The sequence below is a fragment of the Platichthys flesus genome, chromosome 15, assembly GCF_949316205.1.
Source record: "Platichthys flesus chromosome 15, fPlaFle2.1, whole genome shotgun sequence".
Lineage (NCBI taxonomy): Eukaryota > Metazoa > Chordata > Actinopteri > Pleuronectiformes > Pleuronectidae > Platichthys > Platichthys flesus.
In genome coordinates, this window is record NC_084959.1 from 1,482,219 (window position 1) to 1,502,840 (window position 20,622).

The following is a 20,622-nucleotide window of genomic DNA, read 5'->3' on the forward strand; positions in this document are numbered from 1 at the left end:
GTTAATATTGTGAAAAAGTTCAATATTGTAGACTCACGGTGTCCCACTCTAATCAGGGAATTATCTCAAAACACCTGCAATGGTTTCCTGAGCCTTTAACTGGTCTCGAAGGCGGGTTCAGTAGGAGACACCATCATGGAGAAGACTGCTGACTTGACAGTTGTCCAGAAGACATTCACACCCCCCACAAGAAGGGTCAGCCACAAAAGATCATTGCTGAGAACCTATGAGGTATTGTCAAGAGGAAGATGAGCGACACCAGACCCAACAATGCAGACGAGCTGAAGGCTGCTATCAAAGCAACCTGGGCTTCCATAACACCTCAGCAGGGCCACAGGCGGATCGCCTCCATGCCCCCCCGCATTGATGCAGTAATTCATGCAAAAGGAGCCCCGACCAAATATGAGTGCATATATATGAACATTCTTTTCAGTCGGCTGGAATTTCTGTATTAAAAATCCTTTGTTTTATTGGTCTTATGTATTATTCTGATTTTCTGAGATACTGAATTTTGGGTTTTCATTAACTGTGAGCCATAATCATCCAAATTAAAAGAGATAGATGCTTGAAACATTTCACTCTGTGTGTAATGAATCTATATATTTTATGAGTTTCACTTTTGGGATTTGAAATATCGAAATAAATCAACTTTTCCATGATATTGTTGAGATGTACCTGCATGTGAGGATATGAAACCATGATGGGACTAAGAAACACGAGGACACAGGAAATTAAGAGTGATTTAATGTTAAAATCAAGAAGAAGCACAAACGAGAAGCTTAACGAGCTTCAGTTCAAACGGATACATCAAGTTAAAATTAAAATGTTAATTTAGAAAAAAACATATATATATAATCAAACAGGGAATCGTGCAGCATGGTATTCTTCTGCACTTCATTGAATCCTGAAAATTCTAAATTCTAAAATACATGTTTATTTATTGGATCAGATCATTGGGAGTTAATTGAGATGTTTACACTTCATATAAAGACACATATAGATATAACCTTTTATATGAAGCTGCATATTTAAGTGTCAATAACTGTTGTGTGTGGATGAATGTGTGTTTCTCATGTGTTGGTCCCAGAGTCAGCTCCATGAGCGTTTTCATGAGCAGCATCTAACTGTGATGACCGGTGACATCAGCTGTCATGTGTGCTGTGCGTCTACATCTCTGGAAATAACAACATCATGACACGCCTGAGGAGACGATGGAATTAAAATCATTTAGTGGCTCGTCTCCGATTTAAAGACGTGACGCCGTGAAGCCGCCGAGTGGAGGTGGAGAGCGAGCGGCGCTAATCAGAAGTAAGTGCTCGTGATTCAGAGACAATCTGCTGGAAATCAGGAAGAACAGAGAGACGTGGAGTCTTCACATGAGCTGTGGTGGTAACCAGTAGGACAGCAGCTAGTGGTGAGACTGGTTCTGTGTAAAGGAAACACTTTAAATTGATAAAGAAGGTGTTTAATGATGAGTGTAAACCACTGAGCACATCTAGTAACTGTATTTAAAAGGTTGCAAGATGGAAAGAACATTCTTACTGATTATTTCCCCTATAGTGCACACATGGTTTCCCACAATGCATCATCTAAAGTAGTGTGTGTGTGTGTGTGTGTGTGTTGAGCCCTGAGAAACAGGAAGTGGAGCTGGGTTAAGCAGCAGATCAGGTGAGCTGATTGGTTCAGCTGCTGCTTGTGGTCTGATCACACACTGCCTCTCTATGCAGGAGCACACACACAAACACACACACACACACACACACACACACACACACACACTAAAAGGAGACGGCCTCGCAGGCCTGTCAGATATTGTTTGTGTGGTTGCATTAAAAATGGACTGGTCTATGAGAGCTGGAGAAGCTGAGCAGCCACACACACACACAGAGTTGTGTATATATGCAGAATGTCTGTGTGTGTTCAAGTGAACAACAGACACACACATTAAAGAACGTTTCCTGCTTGATGAACTCCTTGTGGCGGTGGAACCTTCTACACTTCAGCTTGTCGACAGTGAAACTCTTCAGTGTGGAATCAGTGTGGACAGGGAGTGAATGTGTTTCTCACCCAGCAGCCTGCTCATATTTAAACTGTGAGACACAAAGCCTCAGAACCTGCACTGATGTTACACTGCTCAGAACACAGACACACAAACACACAAACCACAAACCAGCCTGGACCAGACACACGGAACAAAAGGAAACGTCTCCGTTGCGTCAACAATGTTCCTCAAACAGAGAAGAGAATCTCTCAGCTCACGTTTTATCTCCGAGGCTTCGAGTCCTCTTCAGCGTCTCCGTCTCCTGTGTCGGTATCGAACTCCCGGGCTGGAGCGCCACCGCCAGTTTATCAACTCCACATCCAACCTCATCACGCTTCAATGGAAGAAAACTGTTGGAGTCATCACACACATCTGCAGGTTCACACCTCGTTTGTGGTGTTTCACTAATCTGCAGAACAAAATACACAATGTGGATTAACATGTTGGTCACAGCAGAAACTTTGACACTATGCAAACCCTGATTATAAAAATGAAAATTTAATATGACTCCACTTTACATGTTTCTTGATCTATCTGAAGTTTTTATTTCTATTGTGTTACATATATTATATTGTGGAGGGTTTTCTAGTTGCTTTATTTCCATCATGACAGGGAAGAACATTTGACTTGTTATTGATATATTCATTTACATAATATTTTCCATAAGGTTTGGTCATCTCACTCTTCTGCGATGCTCCTGTCACTTAATAGATGTGAATGAGGATGTTCCTAAGCGTCTTGACTGTGAAATCCTGTGATAAGTCAAACCTGGGCCAGAACCTCCATGACCAGGAGAAGAGGAGCTGAGCTGGGTGGGGGGGGGGGGGGGGGGGGGGGCAGCCGCCTGGTGAGATCCTGTGAATCTGAGAGAAGGAACTCGTGAGGAGAGAAAATCTGGTCTGAGCTCTGAAAGCAGCCGTGGTGGTTTCCACCGAGCCCAGCACCAAATCTGTGTTTCTGTTTCATGCTCCGTGAAGTCGCTGTTGTGTTTGTGTGCATGTGTGTGTGTTTGTGTGCACGTGTGTGTGTGTGTGCATGTCAGTGGTTCTTTTAACAGAATGTGTTGATGGTCTCTTCCTCAGCCAGCTCTCACACCCTGCCTTGAAATTAATGGAGAACTGGCAGCTTCTCCTCGATCGCACCGACTGAGCGCTCGACTTCCTCCAGCGTCAGGAGCCAAAGAACCGGATTCAAGAATAACAGGGGAGGAAGTTTATTCTGAAAGAAGCTGGAAAATATGGTTGAGGGGGGAAATGAGTAAATCTCAAAAGGATGGAAGTGAAGTGTGTTCCTGAAAAGCAAACACAGGTTTGTTTGTTGACAAGTCTTTATAGAACCATCAGCAGAGGCTTTTAGTAAATACATGAAAGATATATTCGCTTTTTTTTGCATTTATTGTAATTTTCTATCAAATCTGGTGTCGTAACTTATTCAGCTTCATGTCTCCAGGTCGTCATGTTGATCTTTGTGGCATCGACTCTTTTCATCTTTCTATATCTGCAGATCAGCTGATATTATTCGTGATGACGATGATCCTGTTTATTCTTAGAAAGACGACGTCAGCCAATCACAGCTCAGAGGAGCGGTCAGCTGACAGCCCAGTTTTCTTGGTCTCCAGCACAATCATCATTATCCAGTGTCTGGGCTCGTTGCTGTAATTGGCCTCTTCTCTCAAGTCGGCATCAGCTGGCAAACACATAAAGAACAAACTGGACTCGTGCATCAGTCCAGGCCTCAGATCAGTTTGTTCATTAGTGGCCGTCAGCATCTGGTTCATTTGACCCACAAATCCCTGTGTTGTGTTTTCGGGACTAAAACCTGAATCATCAGGGTCTTTTTGTGTGTTATCCTTCTTGCTCACTGAGAAAGCTCTGGGATTTGGGGTCATGCATATATTCAAGTGTATGTGTGTATGTGTGTATGTGTGTGTGTGTGTGGGGGGGGGGGGGGGATACTACAACAGGAAGGAAACCTGCAGAGACCAGAACCAATCGTTTGGTTCCTCTTTGGTCCGGATACAGGTGCTGGGTGATTGACAGTGACTAGTGACAGGCCCACACTCACACACAAACACACACACATTGTGCGTTTAACAACACTCTTCATATCCCCTTGGTGACAGAAAACAATAAATTATGCATCAAAGAAGAAATCCCTGCGTGTCATCAGTCTTTTAAAGGCTGAGGGAAATCAAGCTTTATTTATTTAGCATGAAAAATTATTAATACTAAAACTTCATTTCTCAAGCAATTGTCTCAACAGGGTCACAAGATGCTTTGCCCAATAAATGGAATAAAACAACAGAACAAAATGAGACAAAAACAAAGATTTGTAACATTACTATTATTATTGTTTGCATTTACTGCTTTTATATGATGCTGATTCCTCTTCTTTGATTTATTATTATAATACTCTGTCTGTCAAACACTTTGTGAACCCTAACTGTAGAGTTGCTAAATGACTAGTTATTATGTTATTACAACATTGTTGGTCCAGTGATCGAGAATAAAACTTGTGTGTTACTACTTGGTTCAGGTTTAGCAGGTGTAGGAGGTTATGATGATACTAATAATAACTACTTGATAACAGAAGATTGATAACTAAGAAACCACTTTGACTTCTTTCTTTGCAGACGACTCTCTCCTTTTTGTCATAACTTTTATGGCTGTGTGGGAAATCTCTCCTCCACTCTGCAAACACCAATAACTAATATTTACAACTAGAAAAATAATCAGCTCGGGTTTTAGTTTTATAAAAGTCATTAACTGTAATTCCTGTACATCAATCAGAAGTCTTCCAGTTATTTCCTCGTTTAGTTCTTTCCTCTGAGCTTCTCTGGACCTGCGACCATTTTTAAACTGGAGCAAATTTAAACTGACCTCATGTTTTTCAACCTTTTTATTACAGCACAGAACTCAGAAACATTTACAGCAGCTTGAGGGCTTTGTCATTTCAATATTAAAATCATTTTAGTCATTTGCAGAAGCGATGCAAGGTCTTTTTTTACGTTGGAGAACTGTCTCGTGCAGTTTACAGTTCTATCTTCATTCTGCTGCGTACTCTCATGGAGGTTTCTGATTGGTTGCTTTGCAGAAATGGGTCATCAAGTGACATGATGGGAATCGCCAACGCTTGTCATCTTTCAGAGATCACGTCCATCACCATCACTTCATTTTTCATACAGGAGTTAACATGTAAACAACTGTTCATTAATAATTTATGTTTTTCCACGAGGATATGAAACTGATTCAAACCCGTCTGAGCGCAGCTTCCTGTTTAGAGCCCACAACACGTCAGCCGCTCACTGCCACCTGTGTGTTTCCATCTGATTCCAGGTCAGCTGTATCAGCCACAGGTGGCCGGATCAATGTGAAGCGTTTAATTATTGTTGTGACAAATGGCAGACGCGTTGAGACGGTTTGCTGAGCAAATGATCTCCATGATTGCAGTGGGGGAGTGTGCAGTGATTCACAATGACAAGCCATGAATTATTAAGCCGTCAGAGCTGCCTGATGCCCTGAAGCCATGTTTCTCTTTGTAGACGGAAGCCCAGCAGGGACAAACAGAGGGGACACAAAGGGGATTTGAATTCCAGCCACCCACAAAGCCGAGGCCGAGGGAAACAGAGGCTGGTGCTGCGGCTGCCGGGCGCATAAGTAATGGAGGATTTGCATTTTTCCAAAACTGCGTTTTTTCCGGGAAAATGACTCATGAACACATGAATATAAAACTAAACAACAGGAAGTACTTACGGTTGAAAAGATGCGAATACAGAGATCAACCCTGACTCAGCATCAGAGGAATGTTACCTAATAGGACTCAAGTAAAATAAATATATTCATGTAAAACACAACCCAGATTCTGATAAAACATTTCTGTAAAGAAAACAGGCATTTGAATTAATATCGAGTTTTACTGAACAAATCAACTCAACCTCATCTTATCTTTCTTAAATGAAGTTTATCATCAAATCAATGAAATCAAAGGTTTTATCTGTTACTACTTTTAAATCCCTTCTTAAAATATTCATATATTCATTTAGGTTGGACGACTTGTTGCTTAAGCTCAAGCCAGAGATCATCAACAGGAAGCTACAAAGGTTTTGTATTTGTATTTGAATTTGTATGATTTTGATTTTTGCTGCTTTTTCGTGTTGAATGTCCAACTTCTGCAGGACGAGTTTCCCCCGAGGAGCCGGTGAGGTGCAGCTGCAGTGAAATGAAGTCCACTGAGCAGGAATCCACTCGAGCTGAGAATCATAATCTATATTTACTGTGGCTGCAGGTTCATTTTACTGCTCATATGCATAAGATGCACTTTACAGCACTCAACAAACTCATTATACGCAGTGAATTACTAGCGTGGTGCTAATTAGCATCAAACAAAAGCAGGTCCGTGAGAAAAGCCACAGTTAACGGCTCATATATCACTAATGCATGTCAAATAATAAAAGGTATAATAACAGGATTTTCTTAATTGACAGTATTACCCACCAGGCCGCTGGGGGGAGGGGGGGGGCTCTGTCATCAGTGTTGTTTTAAAGTGCTGACGGCGCAGGGAGGAGTGGCAGATCTCAGAGCTGCAGACGACTCTCATTTGGTTTCAGTAACAGCTACAAGACAAAGTCGGGACACATGATGAGCTCCGTCTCCTCCACCCGACAGTTCAGTAATGAGCCCCGAGGTGAAGCTTCCCCAGCAGGCTCGCTGAGGGCTGCTACCCCCCCGCAGCACGCCGCCGCCTCCTCCCGACCTCATTACCCCAAATCATCGCTCATAACTCCACACCGTCAGGATGCGGAGAAGAAACTCTCTGAAATAACATCCTCAGCAGTTGTTACCAGCTGTTACATGAGAATGGTTTTATTTAAAAACTATACTCTCTAGTTTGTATCATGTGTGTTTTCAGAACCAGGGTTCCTGCTGGTTCTGGTCAGAGAACCTCAGAAGGGGTCACTGTTATTTTATTAGATATGATTTAGTATTTCCTTAGACTGGATCAATATCACCTGATCAGTTTATCTGGACTGTTCTGTGCATCCCCCCCGCCCCCCCCCCCCCCACACACACATCTGCCAACACACATTCATATACGAATATGCAAATGAGCATGCAGCTCCTGCAGGTTCGCTTGTTGTGATCGGAGACTTTGGGATTCGGTGGTGGATGAAGAGTCTGGGTTGAGGTGACTTTTAGGATTCCTTTAACTGCAGATCTTTACTCTCTGTCTCTGTCAGCCACACACACACACACACACACACACACACACACAAACACACACACACACACACAGACACACACACTCTCACACACACAGACACACACACTCTCACACAGAAGTGGAGTTTAATTGATTTTTCTGTTGCTGTTGATAAATCCATGTTCCGCATCTCATGTCACCGGCTGCAGCCCTTGTCTTCCGGCCTGGTAGACCCCATTCATCACATGCAGCCCGCTGAATGCACCGAGCCGCGCGCCAACGCCTTTGTTACCGAGCTCGCTCAACCTCGAGCTGCCCTTTCAACACACACACACACACAGAAACACACAGAGACACACACACACACTGACACACACACACACACACACAAACACAGAGACACACACACATGCTCAGTGGATGCTTTCAGTTATCCTCGGGGTACAAGTGGTCGTACATGTACAGTATATGGATCCAGACTGATGTAAACAACCTCATTTAGTTAATAATGAAGTGAGTCTGACACACACAAACACACACTGACACACACACACACACACACACAAACACAGAGACACACACACATGCTCAGTGGATGCTTTCAGTTATCCTCGGGGTACAAGTGGTCGTTCATGTACAGTATATGGATCCAGACTGATGTAAACAGCCTCATTTAGTCAATAATGAAGTGAATCTGACACACACACACACACACACACACACACACACACACACACACACACAGGACTGTATGTATGACCGGTTCATTTAAAGACCTGGGGTCGATCTCCAGTCTCAGGTCAAACTGCAGCTCAGGGTTTAGGGCTGAACTGACCCTGGGTCTGTTATCAGACAGTTTCACTCATTCTGCTGAATACGAATGTGATTCAACATTACACAGCAGGACAGTCAGAAACACAGCTCAAGTAATCATCTCCTGCTCACCACACCATCTGTGAGTTCCTGTCTCTGCTGACCGCTGCGAGGAACAGCCTCATTGTTCCATGAGACAGGACCGTGTCCCGGGCAGGAAGTCCGTCCACGCCCGCTGAGTGTCCCAGACGTGCCTGTCCATAAATCTTGTAGCTGTCGTTAGGAAAGAAGAGGCAGCAAAATAAATATTATTTTTCTTGCTGGTGCAGAGAAAATATCGAGCGGCTGCCCGTCAAACTACATGTCCACGGCCCCCCCGCTGGACAACGTCCCACAATACGTCACAGCTCGGACACTGAGTGAATAAACTGGAAGATGTGCTGCAGACAAACCGATGGAAAAGACAACTAACACGACAAAGTGTCAGATGATCCTCGGCTGTGTTAACTGCAGCTCCATAAACAGTGTAAGACCTGAACTCAAGTCCTTAAAAGGTCATAAACATGATCAGGAGCCCTGATTTAGTTTCATCTGGTGAGTCTGTGTGGTTGTGATCTTTGTAAAACCTTCTCCTCCAACTATGGTTGCTTCTATTTTAAAAAATCAAGATGGCGTTGGACAAAAGATGGTCACAAACCGTCCGGGGACTTAAATCGTGGTCTTTTCTAAAAATGTGAAAAATAAAACAGATGTTTTCTAACCCTCTGATCTTCCACTGACTCCTCCTGGGTTCCTCCAGACCCTCAGAGTCGCTGCCTGGTCTTGTGTCTGTGTGTTCATGTCGAGGGAATTTCACCCAGACATGTAACAATGCTGAGAGAACTCAGAATCAAACACCACACATACACAAGTACTTGGTTTTTACTTGCAAGGGAAGTCCGCACCTTTGAGTAGGTCGCAGCCAACTTCGACGGTACTTCCCGTAGACAGTGTATTTATTCAAAAGCTCAGTTACAAGGTATAGGTGGGGTTACATTTGCACACAAAAGAGAAACATCTTGATCATCACATCTTTCCGGGCACGTTTCCTGTTTCAGCAGATACCTAGGCAGCCAGTCTGTTTGTGGTTTTTTGCAAGGCATGTTGTTGCACTAAGAGGCGCTGGACTGCACCTCTGTGTCAGACTGACACACTTTGCATCAGCAGTACATTCAAAACATGATAACTTTATATACAATTCCTCTAACAGTTCATACCGAGCAACTTGTCCCAGAATGCATTTCACCTCGTGTCTCTCACGCCCACAGTGGCTCTCCGCTTTGCAACATACTTTGTTTTAATTGATCTCCTCTGTGTTCGCTGAAAGCAAAGACAAAATGAGGTTATGACTCTGAAGTTTATTCATCTCACCACGGAGGCTCCGGTTGTTCCTTCTCAGGCTCCGGGGGGGGGGGGGGGCAACACGTGCCACAACTCATTTACCCCGCGGCTCTTCTCAAAGTGCTGACTGCTGCAGGAATGAGATGTGCCATCAAAGCTAACCTGAGCCTTTATACCAGCGTGAACCCGGCTGTGTTTAACCAGTGCCGGTCCCTCAGGGAGCAGAGAATCAACACTTCCATCTGCACGCGCTGCAAAGGTCGGCTTCCACCGGAGCCGTTCATTGGTTGTGAGAATCTGAACACGGAACACACCACCGCCCACCGCAGCTTGAATTCTCACACCTGGAAAGTGCAGCTCTGAATCCGAATCGGACACGTTAGCATAGTTCTGTTGAGCTTTTTCTTATATTTTCACATGTTTTCTGTTCCTGGTCAATTGCTGCTGATACACAGGAATTTCACAAGTTGGACCGAATACTTTAAATTCTTAAATATCCATTGATAATAAAGGAAGTGAAAAGAAATTCCAGGATCCACCAATTTGAGAGTTTGTGGGAATTCCTAGTTTTTGTGGATCTGATGTAAAATGAAGGAAACAGATTCTGAACAAAGCTCAAAGTTTCGTCAGTGGCAGAATTCAGTGAAACTCAAAAAGCTTCAAAATCTAAATTCATGAAAAACTCTTTCTTGTTGCATTAAATGATCCGTGTCAACACAAACGGAGTAAACAAAGTTACGAGCACATTTCTCAGTGTTGGTGAGATGAAACCTTCTTCCCTCCCACGCGGGTGTTCTACTGATGCTATTTTCATGATGTCACTAAACTCTGTGGACTCGTAACTGTGATTTATGTTTAACTCACTTCTCCATTAAGCAACAGAAGGAGCAGGGCTGTCAGTCAAGAGCAGGATGTTCACAGCGTGTCCTAAATAACTAAACACAGGTGCATCAGTGTAAGATCAGGTTTACTGTCGAAGTTCTGCTGATGTCTTTGGAAAGTAAGACGCCTGCAGACGAGACATGAAATCAATGGAAACACAGTTTGAGGAAACTCTGGATGGTTTCGGTCCAAATGCTTGAAATCGTTAAAACATGAGAGAAGTTTTTCAGTCCAAACATTTTTACCTGAACAGCTTTTAATCAATATGTGTGCTGGTGGAACATTCAGCAATGACCTGTGGGTAAAGTCTGGACCTGGACAGTGTAAACAAACAGGAGCTCCCAGCTTCTTCATGATTATCCACCACAACCAGATGATCTGAAGACTCGACAGGAGGTGGAGCTCAGTCAGGATGAGGAGAAATGAGAGATGAAGCGATTTGTGTGGAGGAATGAGAACATGAGCCAGCGTTTCATCTGTGAGTGAGTTCATCTGCCGGAGAGATTATGAATCAGCCGTTTCATTACCATCTAACAGACGTGTTTATCCACAGTGACTCAGGAGGAGGGGATGACACTGAAGCGTCAGGGCAGTGGTGAGACCTCGAGGGACCAACTGGAAATCAGGTTCAGAGTGTGAGAACCAAGAGAGAGAAGAAGAGATTCAGGTCAGACTCGTTTCTTCTTCACTATGGACAAGAAGAAGCTTAATCCTACAGTTCTGATGTGAAGAACCAAATGAGGTTTGATCAGAGGATGACTCGGACACAGGGAAACACAGAGTGAAGTTAAACTGCAACGAGAAAAACCTTCCACTGCCTGGAACTCCTTTTCTGTTGTTCTAAAGAAGTGATGAGGTTTGTTTAAGGAGTTAAAACGATGCATGTTTTTATTAAACATAAATAAATAATATAAATCCCCATGTTCTCTCTCTCCCTCTCTCTCTCTCTCTCTCTCTCTCTCTCTCTCTCGCTGCCTCAGCACTAATACATAACACATTTCTGAATTTCATTTGCGCTCGTGGAATTACTCGCCGACGACACATTTCCTTGTAATGGTGAGTGACATGAAAGAAATTTGGCCGCAGTAATAACTCGGCTCTGTAATCTGCAGACGGGCTGTGATGGATCCGAGGCAGCTGCTCATATACAGAGCGAGTCGCACACACACACACACACACACACACATGTGAGTGGACTGCAGACCCACACATGGTCTCACAGCAGAGGAAATTACACATCATGTCTGCTAATGACGTGAGGATGAGGAGCTGGACGGTCCCCACATACTAATGGAGCCAGGGGGGGGGGGGGCTCAGAGGCTCAGATAATAAGGGACGAGCTCTGGAAGTGGAAACTCAAATTAATGTGAAACTGGAAGAAGTGACATCAGATCTAATCCGGAGCTTCAGTGATGAAGACACAGAGGGATTATTGAATTTGAATAAGTGCTACATGACTTCCTGCAGCTCCTGGTGTTATTCTGGTAAGGGTCTCCATCATCTGAATTTTTAAGGAGTTTAATTTCTCTTTTTTTTTGTCTGCATACACAAACGAGGGGAATTTCAGATTTTATGTGGAAATTCTGATTTTATGAAACAATAATAAGGGTTAGTTTCATAATAAAACATTTTTTACACTTCTCATAATAACACATCTCTAACATTTATCCTTTGCTGTATTGTTTATCTTTGCACTGTTTGCAGCAGAATCTGTTTTGGTGCTTAAAGGCAGCGTTTGTTAGCTTTGAGTATTCGGCCAATCAGATCACCCATATTTCTTCTGTACATTTCACACGTATGCTTCATCGTGTTTATACAAACTTTCCCAGTTTATCATTAGTCTTGTATCTTTTTGCTCCGTCTGGTTGTGTGTGATCTCTTATTTCGCTGAGTGCAGGTTTATTATAACTGGTAGAAATATAAAGACACAGAGGCTGTGATTGACAGGAATGGTACTTTTAAGTTTTAAATGAAATTTATCCCGAGGAGAGAATCTGTCTTGGATCCAGAAGATCCAGCTCATCATCAAACGCTTCCACATACGTGTTGAAACGCACACGTGAGCTGCGTTCATGTGCCGATAACGAGGAGCCGGTGTCCCATCGGATTAAAGCTGCTGCTGGAAACATCGTTTTGCTGCCTGTGCAAACTCCCACAGCTTTAAAGGTGGATTTTGATGTTGACTTCACAAAGTAAATAAGCAAAGTGTCAGTGTGCATGACTTCCTGTTAATCGTGAGATCCTTACATCTGGAGCTGGAAGTGGAAGGAACACGCAGCTCAGCAGGAGGCAGCAGAACCCGCAGGCTGCAGTTCCTCCCACGCTGGGAACACGGAACACGTGTTAATTGTTTCATTCATGAAAACTGTTAAATTCAGACGCAGAGACACAGAAGTTTGTGTAAAAAGATCAACTTGACTTCAGGGGAGAGAAGTCACAAACCAGGTCTGTTTAAACACAGCTAGAACCTTCCTCTGGGGGGGGGGGGGGGGGGGGGCTGTTGGTGAAAAGTTGCTGTTGCAGCTGAAAGAAAAGAGTTAAATTTCATTGTGGCCGGTTAGAAACTCACTTTGCTCAAAGTTGGGCAGAGTTACATTCAAATTACACGATTAGAACGATTAAAGGTTGATTGATGCTTCTGCGTTGAAGCTTCATCGTGGCCTACGCACAGGGTGGAGCCTTCATAGTTGTCGATCACATTGTGTCAATTACAACTTCACAACACTACAGAGTGGTCTTAAAGCGACAGGAGCTAAAACCAAGTGTTTGAGACAGAGGCTGAAAAGAGGAGCTGCAGCAAAGGACAGTCTGAGGAAGGTGATGTGTTTTCAATATTTCTCCTTTAATAATCAATATAACACGTACTTCACTCAAACTGTCACTGCAGAGAGGAAGTTGTGTGGTTTTTCCCGCTCCAGTGGTTTGCAGTTAAGTTAAGCATAGTTGAATTTATCTTGAGTTGATCTTTAGCAGATTTAGTTTTTAAGATGGGAGCAGATGAGGAAGTTCGGTGAACTAGTGGAAGCCGAGGAAATCTGAAAACTTTGCTCTTATTGTTGTAACAATGATGACAAAGATCTGCTAACCTCATGTAAGTTATTTTTTAAAACCACAATCTTTCCCAGGAATAGTTTTTGGTGCAGAACTCCAACCAAACTGGTCCCACTCTGCAAGGTGTGCATTAGAGTAACCAGTGGGACGCTCCATGGCTTTGTTACTGTCACCAGGATGATACAGGCTGCTCTGACGGATCCTGGTCATTTAGATTGGGAGACTTTTCTTTTCAGGGCGTTTGATCATTTATTGCATCCTTGAAAAAAAACTGAAAACTCCCAGTGGCGAATCGTTTCCCAGTGAGGATCACCTAACCAGTACCAGCAGCTGTGAATGGGAAAGAACCGGAACGACCACCGCTGCTTCTGTTTCCTCTCACGTGATCGATCTGAGTATTGATCGAGTGGAGGGAGCAGACACTGTGGTCGGCTAAGTTTTAATCTGACTGAAGGGAAACAGCCCGAATATGTGTGTGTGTGAGTGTGTGTGTGTGTGTGAGTTTGTGTGTGTGTGTGTGTGTGTGTGTGTGTGTGTGTGCGTGAGTGTGTGTGTGTGGGTGTGTGTGTGTGTTTCCGAACATGTGCACATGCTGTGAATTGTTCCTCATCCATCGATTGTTTGTGTTGAGCTGGTGTTGGAGGAGAAGTGTTGTCCAGTTCAATCCGTCTCTGTGGAGTCTGAGAGCTTCTTGCTCTAACGTCGCGTGTGTAACACAGACACACACTCTTCACTCCACGTGGATCCAACTCCTTTAACAACAGATGTCATCCCAGTATCAGCCGGAGGATCTGGGGAATTCTGGAGGAGGCTGCAGGAGGAGAAATCAACGTAACTCTGCACTGATGATGAAAATTCATAATCTGGTTCAAAGACAATTTTTAACGATCCGTTCAAATCTCGACTCACACGACTCGCGTGCATGAAGTGTGTTAATGCATAATGTTGATTGTCATAATGACACACGTCACATTGTGAGTTCAACATCAACTTAGGAACTTGACGTCATAGCATTTAAACCAACTCACCACTGACTCCAGGTCTGTAAGTAAAAGCGTTCACGGTATCGGCCTCACACTGGCTTGTGTGTTTGTGTCCTGAGGAGGTGCAGTGTGGAATTATACCTGTGGTCAATTTTAATAAAAGTTGTTCTTTTACCTCTAATAATCTGCAGCAGTTGTCAGCAACTGGATCATTCCATAACTCAAAATTGCTTCTTTTAAAATATGGGAGGACAGAATTTGACAATGCATCTGTGTTGAATGACACATTTTTGAAACGTGTGTGTTCCCTGACTGTGTGTTATCACCCAGCCCGGCTGGTTACCTGTCTGCACACCGCTCGGTGCTCCCACATGACTCTGACGAAACCTTCTGCAAGTGGATTGTCCTTCCTGGAAAGAAAATAATAGAGTCAATTTATTATTTGGTGGGGAAACATGGAGGGTTGTTCATGAGGATATTGGGTTATTAAAATAAACTGGTTTTGTCCTTGAAGAGGAACGAGAGATATGACGTAACCTGTCTTCTCCTCACTGTCCGTCAGCATCCGGCTGCTTCACTCATCTACACAAGCGTCTGTGAATCCCAATCAGAGCCTGTTTGTCCCCCCCGCCTGATGTGTCACCCCCGCCTGATGTGTCCCCCCCGCCTGATGTGTCCCCCCTGCCGTCTGTTTGGCAGCGGAAATAAAAGAGCAGCGCGGGAGCTGAATGTTCATCCTCTGATATTAACACCAGACAGAGCTCGCCTCTTTGATCAACGCCCGAAGGTCAACCGCTACAGCTGTCGGGCCGCCCGACGGGAGGCGAACCTTTTCTTCCTCGCCCCGGGGGACGGCAGCCCCCCCGCCTGGCAGGAGCTGCCCCACATGTTTGTGTGTGTGTGTGTGAAAATCTCATAACAGATTGGATTTGTGAGAATTGTTCAAATCCTCCCGGGGGGGATTTAGGAACAAGGATTTCACTGCCTTTTCAGTTGCACCTTGCACGCACACAGACACAAACACACACACACACACACACACACACACACACCCACACAAACACACACACACACAAACACACACACACACGCACACAGACACACACACACACACACACACACACACAGAGAGACACACACCTCTATGGAGTCTTACGTTGACTGTTTTTGCTTTTATGAATAATTATTTTGTGTTGATTCATCTTTGTGTGTAGGTTGTGGTGCCTGCAGGTACAGACTCGAACCGTCCACCGGGGGAAACTTAAATCCACAGGAGACCCTGGACGGTCAAAGTGCTTCGGAGGAGGAGACGTTTTCTCATTCACCTTTTCTGAGTTCGAAGGATTTTTCATCTTCTTCTTCGTTTCTCCCCTTTGATGTTGCCCATGGTGTCATGCAGCAGTTATGATCCTGAGAAGAACTCCTTTTTAAAATGAAAACCCACCGTGAAGCACGGCAGCATTGTTAGAAGACATCTCTCCAGTGCACTGGCGTCCTGTCGCCTCTAGGTTCTGGAGCCCGGCCTGTAAATAAAGATGACAGACACGACAGCTGTCAACAGCGGAGCCAGATCGTCTCAATCACTCCCCGGCTGCAGTGACGCTCCAGAAATGAAAATAAAACGGTTTTCTAGAGACATTTTAAAACCGACAACCAGGACATAATTAACATAATCTACCTGAAAGTATTTGAAACAAGGGATTTACAACTTTTCAAGGCCCAGAATCAAAAGATTTAGGCAAGGACCTTGACGATAGAGGGAAACCAGAAAATATCCTGTGTGTTGTGTTAATCGTCCTCATCCCAAGCCAACGTCATTATTAAACAACTCTACACAAAGCACCTACGAGTGTCCGTCTTTTTGAATTTCAAGCCCTTTTAGGCAGTTCATAAGTTTGTTAGACCTTTTCACCATCTTGACCATGAGAGATGAAAAAGAAGCTTATGAGAAGATGAGAATAAGCAGGGGAGACGAAGAATAAGGACAGGCATTAAGACAAGCACAGGAGATAAGGACAACACAACAACACAGGGAAGGGAGGGGCTATTGGACACAGGTGGGACACATGAGGACTGGTGCAGACAATCACAAAGACAGGAAGTGAAGAAAACCAACACGGTAGAGCAGGGCCTACAAAATAAAACAGGAAACAGAACACAGGGAGTGGGGAAACCAGAGACACAGAAGGAGGTATTAATAAACTGAAAACACTTTTAAAACGCTGCTGTAAAGGCTGCATTGCTTATTGTCACTAATCCAAACATGTATGTAATATTTCATATTATGTATATAATATTTATATATATATTCTTTACTGCAGCAGCATTGACCTCTTTCCTCTCGTTATATTTGATCATTGCTCAGAATGTCAGAGCGGATCTGCTTTCACCTGCAGAACCACGAGGTTGTTTCCTGCCGCCCTCGTTCCTCCGTCATTGAGTTTCCTTTACATCCTGTTACACAACTTTACTGCTCACCGCAAATGTCAACCAATCAGGTCCCAGTACAAAGGGCAGTGGTTTTATGGGATGTTTAACATGTCGAACATGTTACAGCGGCGCTTTCTCAGCAGAGCGCGGGAATGGATCTTTAAACATTCTCCTTAATGGATGTTTGATCATTTGGCGACTTAAAGTTCCGAGGATGAGAAAATAATCCGACTGATTCATGGGTGCACATGTCCATCCTTCCATTGTGTGTTGAACATACAACAAAAAATACACAAACACTCAAAATAAGAGCATAAAACAGGTCAAATCTGAACCCTCAGAAAGAAAAGAGTCACACACGCATTTTAATATGTTTTAGTATTTTAACAAAGGACTAATGGATTCTTTGTGATCTTTTTGTGTATGTATGTTTTGTTATGATGTGTATGGGTTGTGTGTGACAACTGTTTACAAACCAACTGGCCCCTCAGGGACAGTAAAGACGACCTTAACCTGAACTTAACCTTTATTCTCCTTTGTTAGTTTTTCATTCTTCGTAGAACACACTCTGCCTCTCACTGAATCTCCTCTTAACACCAGGTGACAACAGGCTGCTGTGAAATGCAGTAAAACCTGAAACACCAACAACTTCTTCCTCAAACACAACCAGCTCCTCCCAGTCAGGACATGTCTGTGTCTCCTCCCTTCACAGGTGTGTCAGTGTAAGAACCAGTGAACAACAAGCTGGGAACTGTGGGCGCTGAGTCACTGCAGGGAGTGAACGAGAGAGGGAGGAGCAGAGATCTGGTTCTGTTCAGAGGAAGTGAATCTGTTCTTCAGTCTCTGGCAGCAGCTGAAATGGCGCAGCAGGAAATTCTCTCCTGTCCGATCTGTCTGGATCTACTGAAGGATCCGGTGACTACTGTCTGTGGACACAGCTTCTGTAAGAGCTGTATTAACACCCACTGGGACAAAGGGGAGGAGAGAGGAAGCTACAGCTGTCCTCAGTGTAGACAGACCTTCACACCGAGGCCTGTCCTGGAGAAAAACACCATGTTAGCTGATTTAGTGGAGGAGCTGAAGAAGACTGGACTCCAAGCTGCTCCTGCTGATCACTGCTATGCTGGACCTGAAGATGTGGCCTGTGATTTCTGCACTGGGAGAAAACTGAAAGCTCTCAAGTCCTGTTTGAATTGTTTGGCCTCTTATTGTGAAAAACACCTCCAGCCTCATCTTCAGGCAGCTCCATTTAAGAAGCACAAGCTGGTGGAGCCCTCGGAGAAGCTCCAGGAGAACATCTGCTCTCGTCACGACGAGGTGATGAAGATGTTCTGCCGCACTGATCAGCAGTGTATCTGTTATCTCTGCTCTGTGGAGGAACATAAAGACCACGACACAGTGTCAGCTGCAGCAGAAAGGACTGAGAGGCAGAGAGAGCTCGGGCTGAGGAGACAAACAATCCAGCAGAGAGTCCAGGACACAGAGAAAGACCTGAAGCTGCTTCAACAGGAGGAGAAGGCCCTCAATGGCTCTGCTGATAAAGCAGTGGAGGACAGTGAGGAGATCTTCACTGAGATGATCCGTCTGCTGGAGAAAAGAAGCTCTGATGTGAAGCAGCAGATCAGATCCCAGCAGGAAACTGAAGTGAGTCGAGTCAGAGAGCTTCAGGAGAGACTGGAGCAGGAGATCACTGAGCTGAAGAGGAAAGACCAGGAACTGAAGCAGCTCTCAGACACAGAGGACCACAACCAGTTTCTACACAACTACCCCTCATTGTCACCACTCAGTGGATCTACACACTCATCCAGCTTCAGGATCCGTCCTCTGAGGTACTTTGAGGACGTGACAGCAGCTGTGTCCCAGGTCAGAGGTCGACTACAGGACATTCTGAGTGAGACAGAGACAGAGATTTTACAGATTGTGTCTCAAGTGGATGTTTTACTGCCACAACCAGAACCAGAGACCAGAGCTGACTTCTTAAGATATTCACAGGAAATCACACTGGATCCAAACACAGTGAACAAACAGCTGTTATTATCTGAGGGAAACAGAAAAGTAACATGGATGAGTAAAGATCAGTCTTATTCTGATCACCCAGACAGATTCACTGATTGGCTTCAGGTCCTGAGTAGAGAGAGTCTGACTGGATGTTGTTACTGGGAGGTGGAGGTGAAGGTGGGGGGAGGGGGAGTTCGTGTAGCAGTCACATACAAGAATATCAGCAGAGCAGGAAACTCAGGTGAATGTAGATTTGGATTCAATGATAAATCTTGGTCATTACGTTGTTATGGAAACAGATATAACTTTCATTACAACAGCATCAAGACTCCAGTGTCAGGTCCTGTGTCCTCCAGAGTAGGAGTGTACCTGGATCACAGTGCAGGTGTTCTGTCCTTCTACAGCGTCTCTGACACCATGACTCTCCTCCACAGAGTCCAGACCACATTCACTCAGCCTCTCTATGCTGGAGTTCATGTTTATTCTGGATCCACAGCTGAGTTCTGTAAACTCAAATAGACTTGAGTCATTAAAGCAGTGATTTAGATTCTGTGTGTAAATCTTTAACTTCTCTTGTCTCCATGTTTGTTGATCAAAGTTCGTCGTGGTGACGTTTCTGCTCCGCACAGAGATCAGCTGTCAATCAAACACTGACCTTCTTTTATCACATGTATTCAGTTCTCACTTTGTAAAGACAGAAATCTATAATTACACTGACATGAATGTGTTTGAAAGAACTGATGTTGCTGTTGTTTTCTAAATCAATGTAGAAATCAGGTTGTGTGATGTTTTATAACCTGTGTTGATCCTGATGAGTGTTGCAAAGGGGCGGAACATTCTGGAAACTTTCTGGAAACTTTCTGGAAACTTTCCATGAGTTAAGCTCATGAATTTTGGAAATGTTGACACTTTTTTTGCAGAAGTTAATCAATAACAGGGAACTTACAGGAAGTTGAAAACCAGAGGAGGCGAGTCGAGCTCAGCTGGAGCCTGGATGCAGCTGGTTGGGAACATTGTCGCCTGAAAAGTAAACCTATGACTTTGTGTTGTTGTTGAACGCCTTTGTCGTTACCTAGCATGTTGATTACTTGTTACACTGAAGCCATGTTCATGTTAAGTTAATTTATAAACAGTAGGCTAACTTTTTACAGCTGTGATGGTACGATGTATGTACAGTTGCAATCAGAAATATACACCCCCCCCAAAGATTTTAAGGATTTATCAATTAAAGTTTTTTCAAAGATCTAGATTCTGCTTCTGATGACTTCTTTATGAGTTGAGTGACACAGAGAATTAACACAGAAAATGCATGATGTAGTATTTCAGGCACGTGCACAGACATTTTGGGGGGCAGGTGCTCAAACCAAAAAAAAGGGCCCCCATCGTCCAAATTATTTATGCAAATTAAAAATTATAACATTAAATAATAAACACAGAAGGATATTTTAAACTTATATATTTATTTTTGTTAAAAAACTAACTCAAATTAGCAAATTGAATAAATAAATGAATAACAGGCAAAAATAGACAAAACACACTGTAAGAGTTAAAGCATAAGCAGCATTACACTAATAATATACCACAATATACATCACCAGACTGTCATGTAGCTCAACTTAAAACCTACCTTTCACTTCAATAATTACGTTTTTAAATGAAACAAAACTAGTGAACTTGTCTAATTAATAGAACAGTAAAACTGCCTTTAAATGATCTGTCTGTCTGTCTGTCTATTTGTTTGTTTATTTTTTAGGAAACATCGGACCAGTTGCGACGCAATGTTTTCAAAGCGGCGCTAATGTTAATTAATTTAGCACCAAACAACGTCATTACCTGTTTGTCTGA

At 43.7% G+C, this 20,622-nt stretch overlaps 1 protein-coding gene across 1 annotated transcript; it reads left to right on the forward strand.

Annotated features, from left to right (window-relative positions):
* Positions 1–17,583: 17,583 nt before the first annotated feature.
* On the forward strand, positions 17,584–20,024 carry LOC133970000 (tripartite motif-containing protein 16-like). The gene has a single exon (XM_062406776.1). The coding sequence runs from the start codon at positions 17,638–17,640 to the stop codon at positions 19,294–19,296; it is 1,659 nt and encodes a 552-aa protein (XP_062262760.1). The 5' UTR covers positions 17,584–17,637; the 3' UTR covers positions 19,297–20,024.
* Positions 20,025–20,622: the final 598 nt, after the last annotated feature.